The following is a 10,603-nucleotide window of genomic DNA, read 5'->3' as shown; positions in this document are numbered from 1 at the left end:
AGAAGATAGTTTTTTCCCAAACAATTTTTTTTACAAGATGTTGGCACTACAAGTACTGTCCCATTTATATGACGCTGCACGTTCGGGGCTTCTGTCCTATGTTCAGGGTGCTAGGCGGATATGTGTCAATAATTGCGATGTTTTGGTGCTTGAGATAATTGTAAACGATCAGTACACATCAATTTTTAGAAATTGCAAAATAATGATTAACACATCTCAATATGATCTAGGTATCTTAATATGTCGTCAAGTGGCTTTTTACAAAATTGCATAAAGTGTTGTGTGTATCACGGTCAATGCATATAACTTTTCTCAAAACCAAGAGTCATGTGCTACATAGAAGCAATTCTAAATTCAACCCTGCCGGCGATTGACTCTCGATAGAAACAGTACAGTTCGAAGCGCCATGTTACCGGCCTTCCTAGGTGGTATGTACAACGAAAAAGAGAGAGATAAATTGTCCAATTTTGCAAAGAACTGACCATCGAGTGTTGACGTAGAATGTATGCTCCCTGCCATGTTATCACTTGTTGCTGTCTGTTTTCGATATCAATTAGGCGCAGAAGAATTTTTTGTCATTTACCGTCGGCAGCGGTTGCCGTTAGTCGTTATCGGAAGCTTGTTTGGTGTAAACGTTGCAGATGTCCCTAGCCATAACTAGAATGCTGTCGACCTTTTTGGGGCTTGTGATTGTGGTGACCTTGCTTCCGAGCAGTTTGGAAGCTGCAGATGCAATTTGTGAACGGATAGATTTCAACGACTTCAGTGCCTACAAGATCCGACAGTGCTCGGAAGGGGGCAAGAATATATTGCGTCTTTCAGCCTACGCAGCATCTTCTAATTTTAGACCTTACCGAGAAAACGTAATTTATTACTTGTCGAACGATGTCGCGGGTACCAGCTGCTGCGAATCAGTGGAAAGCTTTTTCATGAATGCCTACACGGAAATAAGAATGATCTATCAGTTTGTGTTTAGAACGGAGTGTACATTGACGATAAGGATAGTGGATTTAGATCAACTCGATAGGCAAGGATTGCCAACGACTGCTCAAATCTGGACAACACGTCAAGCCACAAGAACCTGGAGTCTTTTTTCAGGAAAAGTAGAAAGAGAAATCAAAAGAGCAAGATTACAAGTAGAAGTTGATATGAGTGAGGACGGGGATGTAGCGATTGAGTACATAACGGTCTTTAACCCTCTCGTTTTGGAAGAATTTTGTATGATACTGGATGAGTTTTATAGCCCACCGGCGACTACTACAATGCGCCCAACAACGACTACGGTTACTAGACCTACAACAACTTCTGTGTTTACGACGAGGAGAACAAGATCAACTAGCACAAGTACTCAATCTACTACAACAGTGCTTCCAACTACTACCACATCTACAACAGTGACTTCTACTATGCCAATAACAACTCCATCTACTACGCTTACAAGTACTGTAACTACCACTGAAATTCCAAAAACCACCACAATAACCAGCAGTACAACTTCCACTTCAACCAGTACGCCTACAACAACATCTACAATAACGACGATAGCACCAACCACTACACCAGCTATAATTACAACAACTATGAATACAACAATGCATCCAACAACAACAACACCTTATCAAACAACCACGTCTAATCCAACAACATCCACAGTTATCATAACTACTCCGATAACAACACCGATCGAAATAATAACAAGTACACATGCAACGGCGACGTCGACAGCAACATCCACAACAGAGGTACCAACAACAACATCCACAACAATGGTACCAATAACAACATCCACAACAATGGTTCCAATAACAACATCCACAAAAATCAGTCCAACAAAAACAACTGAATTTACTACAAGCGAAGATCCAGCGACGATGTCAACAACTGCGTTGTTCCCATCGACTAGCTCAACTACAGTTTCATCAACGCTTACTTCTACGCTTGAAATACCTGCTACGACAATCCCAACCGTACAAACCTCAACGTCTTCTACCTCAAGCAGCTCTGAAGAAACTCCTGCATCGACAAGTACATCATCAACTCCAAGTTTTTCAACAATTCCTCAAGTTATAAGTACAACCACAGTCATACATAACACAACTACCAGTCAGATGACATCTCCGACAACAGATACAACCTGGAGGACGACGGAGGGAACAATGAGCACAGAGTTGCTGTCCACAAGTTCTTCCTCAACGAAACCCACAACGAGTGCACTTTCCACTCCCGAGGTGGAAGATAATCCATCGGAAAATCCTACAACAACAAGAACCTCAGCACGGCGGACAAGAACAACAACTAGAAGAACATCAACGTCGCAATCTACACCAGAGCCAAGTTCGGCAAGTGTCTCTTCATCCACACTTCCTCCTGATACTGTGCCTACAACCATCGCTATTGAGAGTTCTACATCGATTCCACTAATCTACCTCTCATCAACGGATTCAACAATAGAGCTACCAACTACGGAGCTTGTGTACACTACGACAACAAACATAGCTGATAGAATAACAACAGAGGAAAGCATTGTCACACTTACCACAATTCCACCAGATAATACCGAAAAAATCCCTAATGGCATTCCAACGTCAACAATGCTAGTCACTGTTACACCTGCTCCAACTCCACCATTTTTTCTTCCCATTAAACAAGACAACGACAAATATAATACATCCACTGCAATTTGGCTGTCTTTGACAGGAATATTTCTCGTGCTACTGGTATTGGCTTCGGTATACGGAGTATACCTATACGTTAGCTGTAAGCATATCTCCCAGATCGTCAGTAGGGAAATTGAGCTTGGAGAAGAACATCCAAGCCATACATCTAGGGTATCGATCAACCATTACGTAAACCCGTTAGCTCAGGAAACCTACCAACGTCAACGACAACGCCATGAACAGTTGAGGCAGTCTCGGCCACGTCCGCAGCGATCACAACACCGTGAAAGACGCCCATCCTCTTCCAGTGGAAACAGCAGTTATCTGGAGCACAGTCGGAGAATCACCAAGCAGCCCATCATACCACCTAAGACCACCGGACGACCTTTCTCCCTGGCGGAAGAGATCCGAAGAGCTAAGCTTAAAAATCATCTCAATAAATTTTGATGCTCCTCAATGTGATGTGTTGATTTCTCCATAGGAACAAAAAAAAAGAAATTCAAAACAGGAGTCTTGATGATCCATTAAACAGTCATAAACCTAATCACTAAAAGTTGTTTGTTGACAAAAAAAATCGCCGTCTACCTCAATCATATTCATGAATTCATTAGCACCAAACAGGGAGGAACCGTGAATCAATCCCGCGAATCAAATATGCAAACAACTTTCATCTCTTTGGGGACATTGCTCGCGATAGGCTTATGACTGACTTATGAACATGAGTGATCATCAAGAAACCCGAAGGCACCCACTCGCACAGTTAGATAATGGCAAACAAAAGCGATATTTAGATGTGGAACTTCCTTTCGCTTTCATTTGGCGTTTTTCGGCCGCGGAATCATTGAGTAATCATTACGTTTTGAACGGAGTTCAACAATTGTGAAACATAACAAGAAGGAAGTACATTATACTCTGGCACCAGTTATAGACTTTGGATCCAAATAATCTAAAACATCGATTATTATTTCAAACAGTTCTACGACTACCGCAATCCAGAGTGAATTTGAATATATGGAAACGAAATGCAATTCTTTTGAGGGAATCAAAATTAAAATTTGTAGGAGTCCAATAATGGGTTATTTTATTTTATTTAGTTGATGTTACATCAATTAATTTGATTAAACTACGTTAACGATGTTACGCCAATTTATTCGGTCCATGGCTGTGTCCTAGGAGTGCTCTGTCGCGCTCGATTCCGCCTAATAGCATGTACCGAAAAACGGGTTACTTTGTTAGTTTTTTTTTTCGAAGAAAACTTCAATTTTTATGCATTTTGTTTCAAACAGTTACAATTTGTATTTTTTAAACAAGTACTGACATACTAGCTATCGATTGCTCTTGATAGATTGCCAAAAGACTTTTTATTATATATATTATTATATATTATTTTTCATACAATAGAAAGTCCGTTATCTGTTTTGGGGTAACTTTGATAATGGAGTATAAATTGAACAACATTGAATGAATTACGAAACATCTATAGGGCGATGCATACCTCTAGGCGTTGAACGCTACATGGATATTTTTGACACTATATTACAAAAATGGTCCCAGTTTGTAAAAATGGTTTTCGTTAAGAGATTTGAGATCAAATTTATGTTATACTATAACTAGGCTGTCAAGGAGAAGTGAAAAACTCATTATGATTTCATCAAATAGTGATCGTTGAACAGATTGTCTGTAAAAGTTGCAAAAATGATAAAATCTTATAAATTTCTAATATTTGCATATAAATTCTCAAGTTCACTTGATTCCAACGAAAATAGCTTTGACATGAAGTGTCAGACTAATACTCTTTACTTTTGCATTTGTTTTGCTTAACTTATTAACAGAAACTTCGTTATTTCGTTTAGTATGTTGTGGGTCTCGCACTATCAAAGTTACCCGCATTATCAAAGTTACCCCGATTTACGGAACTTTGTTTTTGACGCATTCACCACCAGGCCGACTTTTGTCGCTTCACGTTTCAGCCGGGTATACAGGTCTGCCACCGTTACAAATGTTCTGCCGACAATATCGATCCGCGGCTAGATCTTCTGAAAATCGTACCTCCATTATTGACACCCGGCTATCCGTATGACTTTTTCTAGCGCGATCCTTATCCTCTAAAACCTGCCTGCATTCTTCGTCGAACCAATCGTTACATGTCCTCTTTTCCACGTACCCGACGATGCTCTCAGCTGCGTTGTTGATGGTTAATGTAATGTTGCTCCAGCAATCGTCAAGAGGGGCTTCGTCAAGCTCGCCCTCTTCCGACAACGCTACCTCGAGATTCTGCGCGTATACGGCGGCGACGTTTGGTTGTGCCAGTTGTGCCAGGTTATATCGAGGTGGGCGTCGACACCGTATATTGTTGATGACGGATAGTTTTGGGCACAGTTTCACCATCACTCATATGATGATCTTGATGTCGTGACTTGGGCAGCGGTCGTACTCGCGTTCGAGCTGTGTGTAAAATGCATCCTTGTCATCATCAGTGCTTCCGGAGTGAGGGCTATTCACGTTTATGATGCTGAAGTTGAAGAACCGGCCTTTGATCCTCAACTTGCATATTTCATTGATCAGCCACCACCCGATCACGCGCCTTTGCATATCACCCATCACTATAAAAGCTGTTCCCAGCTCACGTGTGTTGCCGCAGCTCTGGTAGATAGTATGGTTACCTCTTAACGTTCGCACCATCGAGCCTATCAAGCACACCTCCTGCAGCGCTACGATGCCGAAACCGCGGATCTTCAGTACATCGGAGAGTATGCGTGTGCTTCCGGTGAAGTTGAGAGATTTGCAGTTCTACGTACCGAGCTTCCAATCGCTAGTCCATTTCCGTCGCTGTGGCCTTTGCCGATTGTTCCGGTCCGTATTTTCTCGTTGACGTTCCTGTGCTGATGTGTTTTTACGTTTGGCTTGCAGGGCCTGACACCAATCCCCTAGATTTCCGGAGGCCCATTCCCCGTAAATGTTCGGAGGGCCATAAAGCGCAGTTTAGCTTAGAGTCCTTCTCTGGCACTCGGACGATGATCAGCCGCCCCTGACATGGGGAACAGACGCTATTGTGAGCCGCTCCTAACATGGAGTACAGACGCTCCAGGTTTGCAGAAGCAAACCCCCCCTTCCCTGTCAGCGTACGAACAGGTATCCGATAATTCTAAGACCCTAAAATCAAAATGCTCATAGCAAAAATGCATTATGTTAAAGACCTAAATTGATGAATATAAAGGCTCTTTGATTATGCCTTATTTTTGGTCATTCAGGTGGTCTTAATTTAAATATAGTCGTCGAGACCATGGCCTTGGGCCTAATCTAGTGCTGCCTCCATTTAGCTAATTGCGGTTTTTAGGTAGACTTAGGTTCAAATTTTAAAGATGTAGAGTTTGAATTATGCTCTAGAGTTCATAGATGTTTTTTCCATAAATTTTGATTTCCAACAATTTACCCAGGTTTGTGGGCTTCACCATTTTATACTTCTTGAACCAAGCAAGTCTTAATGTCGATTTTAACCCTTGAGATGCCGTCAAACGGGGTAACTTGCAACAGGGTTGAAACTTGCAATACCTCGGCATGTAAGCGAATTGACGTTTTCTGTAGAATTGATCAACATTGTTTCCATTTATTGCACCGCTTATGGACTTTATGCATAAAACAGAAGATTTTTGCAATGATTTAAGTTATGTTTTTTTTTTATTGGTTTGTTGTTGGTGAAAATCATAATACACGTTTGATCGTATAAAAACAAGCCTGAGAATTGTTCATAGCACCTCACGAACAGTAGAAATATATTGTTCAAGAGATTTGCTTTCAGTTACAGTTTTTAATAGAGTACAAAAAGACTAGATAAAAGATTTATTAATTTCACTACAAAACTGCAAAAAAGTTTTTGACTTGCAACAGCAATTTTAATATTGATTGCTCAATATGTCTTGCCAATTGTCATCAAAAATACACGAAAAAGCAAAATTACACAATCGTATTGAAATTGTACCTCAACCAATTAATTAAAACTTTAATACAAAATGTTAGAAAAATTACATGCACCGCATTGTTTTTCGAATTATTTATTTTTTCATCGTGAAAACTGTAAATAATTTCAAAAAATAGTATCGAAGGGAACTTGCATATCTGTGATTATGAACTTTCTGCATGAAATATGATGTTAAATTTTACCAGCAGAGGCTATTTCAAGACAAAGCAATCAAGGCGTTTTAGTAAAAATATGTATAAAAAACTAGTTTTGAAGCATGATCTCGAAAAACATTGTATTTGTAGAAAAACCTGCACTTAACCTTTTGAATGGCTTTTCACTAGATGTTAAGACATGTGATATGCCACATTTTTCTCAAGTGGACACCCAATACAGTACAAATTGATTTTTTAAGCGAATAGATTAAATACTCATAATTCAACAATAATCCACGGAGTAGAGTACCTTTGTCTTGCATTGGCATTCGTTTTTAATATCTTTCAAGCAAATCAGTTTTAAATTTTAAAGAATATACTAAATACTATCGAAAGCTAAACATAACATATATTTTGCAATTGGATTAAATGGACAAATTGATGTGAAGTTTTGCGAAAAAGCGACACGTCTTCTCAGTGAGAATCGAACTCACGACTCCCTGATCTCTAGTTAGGGCACGTTACCCCTACACCATGAGAAGACTCATGAACGCACAATCCAATTGCAAAATATATGTAATGTTTAGCTTTCGGTAGTTGTTAAACTTCCACTCGGCTGATTAGCCGTAAAACCACGATTCATAATTAAAAATAGGTATACTTAATACGCCATCGCCGGTAGAAAATTCTATTTCTTCTTCACCAACTTTTTAAGAAATACTAAATTAAATTTCACCAAAATGAATCGAATCAATGAATCGAAAGTAAACAATTGATTCACCAGATTTTATGTGCTTCAAACATCGATTCAAAAATTCGATTAATCGGAATGAAAACATCGATTTTCAGAACATCGATTCAAAATCACCCAACGCTATACTGAATGCTCAAAATAACACGATATTGGTTAAGTTTTCGCCAGTTAACTTTAGGTAGCACTGTGTGTTGCAATTTACCCCATATCAGGGGTAGCGTGAAAAATGTGTGTTTCTAGCCGTTCTGGATCCCAGGAAACCAAATTACAATAAAATAAACATCGAGTGATATTCCTTACGTGGCGATTAGGAAACCAGATGATTTTTGACTCATCTAAATCCTAAAATTTATCATCCATATAGCTTTGAAGTTGAAAAGAGTTGCAAGTTACCCCGTTTGACGGAATGTATTTTCAAAAGCGCGAATTTCGAATTTTTATCTACTATTCTTCTCAAAATTAATTCTTTACAGACAACTTCAAGTATATTCTCCTGTTTGTCTGTAATGGATAATTTTTATTGGACGAAACCCCGTTTTTATAAATCTAGTAATCAAGCAGAAATAAATTACACTGCGGAACACGTTTTTGTCTCAAGCACCAAAATACCGCTACTTACTTAATTAAGGGTGGCTGAATCCATTACCGTTTTCAAAAATTTCAAAGCACGTCTAGTTTTTGAAATATTGGTTGTTAAAAATGCAAAATGTGACCATGTCAGCCAACTTGCATGCAAGTTTACCAGTTTGCATGGTATTTTTTTTTTGCATAATTAGCCGCAGAATTCAAACTTCATGCATATAACAATACTTATCAATAAAGTTCATAATATTTTCGATATTCAAAAGTTATTTTCTTTGGTTTATAAAAGTGTTGTATTTTGCCATACAAGAGAAACGAAGAATTTTGTATAGAGATTGCAAGCAATTGAAAAAACTGTCTTGTTCTTAATTCCATCGTGCAATTTCAACTAAATTGTATCTGTAATGGAAGTTTAGTTCCTTTTTTGCATGCTTGGGTGATATGATCACAATAAAGTTTGATAAGTTATACTTCAAATTTCATGTAAACAATAATAAAAACAGAGTTTTATACAACTTTGACGACCTATAGCTAAAAATTGTGGCGTGCTGGAACATTTCTAAGAACGGCAAAAGATTTAGCGACCCAAAATCTACTAGAGACACATAATTTGATCCTTGAGACACGGAAAAATGTCATTTTTGTTACGCTGTGTTACTAAGTAATATGTTTCTGATCAATTACTTTGTTGGAACTTGGTTCAAAACAGAGAATAATGTTGCTTTTGAGATAACATAATAATATACAATTCAGTTATTTTGATAACAAACCAACTTCTAGTTTTTGATTTGTTGTATAAAGAACTACCTTAAACATTATCATGTTTATTCAAGTCAATTTCTGACATTATAATTCTGCATATACCTAAGTAAACAATTAGTTTAGTCTTTCAGTTATTCATTTTCGAACGGGTAATCATCTATCTGGCGTGTCTGTATGGAAATCTCTTCAATTCCTTTAAATAATCGTCAATAAATTACAGCAGCGATTCAGAAAACTTCTTCATACCCCAATCTAGATTTTATTTCAAAAATTCTTCAATAATTTGTGCAGGAATCATTCCTGAAACTTTTCAAAGGTAGAAATGAGTATACCTCTGAGGAAACCTTCAAGCATTTTTCCCCAAAGGTTTCACCAGAAAACCCCATCAGAAGTTCTTCCAACTTTTTGTTTACAAACAACTCGAAGGATTCTCCAACGATTTTTTTTTGTATTTCATATATACTCTTTGAGATTTTTCTTGGGATTTCGTACTGGAATTTATTTTAATAGTTTGCGATAATTCCTCAGACCATTGGCAGCCTTCTTGAATTTGTCCTTTAGTTTGCCAGGCAGCCCTCCAGGATTCGTCCTGGTTTTGCTTTAAACATTAAAGTAAGTAGTTTTCCAAGCGGTGCATGCAGTTATTTCACCAGATTTTTTTTTCAGAATTCCTATTAATACTCATATAGGAGTTCTTTTAACCTTCCAGTCGTCGCGCGGTTTTCCACCGTCAGAACCACCCCGCTGCTGTTATGAACGAACAGCGAGCTTTTTTCACCTGTTTTGTACAAAATACAGCGTAACAAAAAGTTTCACAGGAAAATTTTCCAAGAAATTATGAAATTTCGGCAAAGTTCCAAAAATATATTTTTAGTTCTCAGCGAGGTTTGTTTTAAAATTTCTTCCGGAAAATTTTACTTTAAAAGTCCTCTTATAATTCTTCTATGGGTATCGCTGGGAATGCCTCATAAAATAAAATCAACTATTTCTTCAAGCATTGCTCCTCGATTTTCTGGTAAAATTACGTGAAAACACAATAATGGTTTTCCAGTAAATTATAATTTCAGGAAGTTGTCGAGCGAATTGAGTTTTTTTTGAATTGTTCCAAGATTTTTTTTCCAAGAGTAAACGAGGAATTGCTAACACACTTGGATAAATGTTTCTTGTTACCCTATTCATACGAAAGCTACTGAAATAATGATTCACAGGGCGACAAAAATCCTGGCCACGCCCTTGTATGAGTGAGTACTTGCCGGCCAAATGTAAAACGTTATCGAGAAAATATCGAAGGTACATGCTTATTCAAAACAAATAAGAACCGTAATCCGGGGGCAAATTGATCACTGGAGCGAATATGATCAGGTCGGTACCAAAAAACATTTCCTTCCAAGGATGCTGAGGGTTTCATTGACACGACAGACATTCAATGTATTCTAGTTCATAGATGTCTTATGATGTTTTTGAACTATTTCATTTTTGTTAGGATCGGTTTTGCATACAAATATTCACAGTTTTTGAAGGTGTAAGAAACACAGTTGGAAATGTCTGTGCTAAGCAATCCACTGGTGCTAAGCTTACAAATTAACTTTGAGTGTTTAACATATTGTGTAAGTTTAAGTATGAACTACTGAACTTATTTTGGATACCATACAGCTTAGCAAATATAGATTTTTGCTCATAATACCGTTTTATCTCGAATAATGTGCTTATTTCAAGGGAAATTGCCTACATTTAT

General features: G+C 38.0%; 1 protein-coding gene across 1 annotated transcript; it reads left to right on the top strand.

The window, feature by feature from the left end:
* Positions 1–595: 595 nt before the first annotated feature.
* LOC110676207 (mucin-5AC-like) lies at positions 596–3,114 on the top strand. Its single transcript, XM_021843176.1, has 2 exons — positions 596–1,187; positions 1,244–3,114. Exon 2 carries the CDS (start codon positions 1,263–1,265, stop codon positions 3,102–3,104), a length of 1,842 nt encoding a protein of 613 aa, XP_021698868.1. The 5' UTR covers positions 596–1,187; positions 1,244–1,262; the 3' UTR covers positions 3,105–3,114.
* The last annotated feature ends 7,489 nt before the right edge of the window (positions 3,115–10,603 follow it).

Source organism: Aedes aegypti, chromosome 2 (genome assembly GCF_002204515.2).
Source record: "Aedes aegypti strain LVP_AGWG chromosome 2, AaegL5.0 Primary Assembly, whole genome shotgun sequence".
Taxonomy (NCBI): domain Eukaryota; kingdom Metazoa; phylum Arthropoda; class Insecta; order Diptera; family Culicidae; genus Aedes; species Aedes aegypti.
This window is presented reverse-complemented; position numbering and strand designations above follow the sequence as displayed.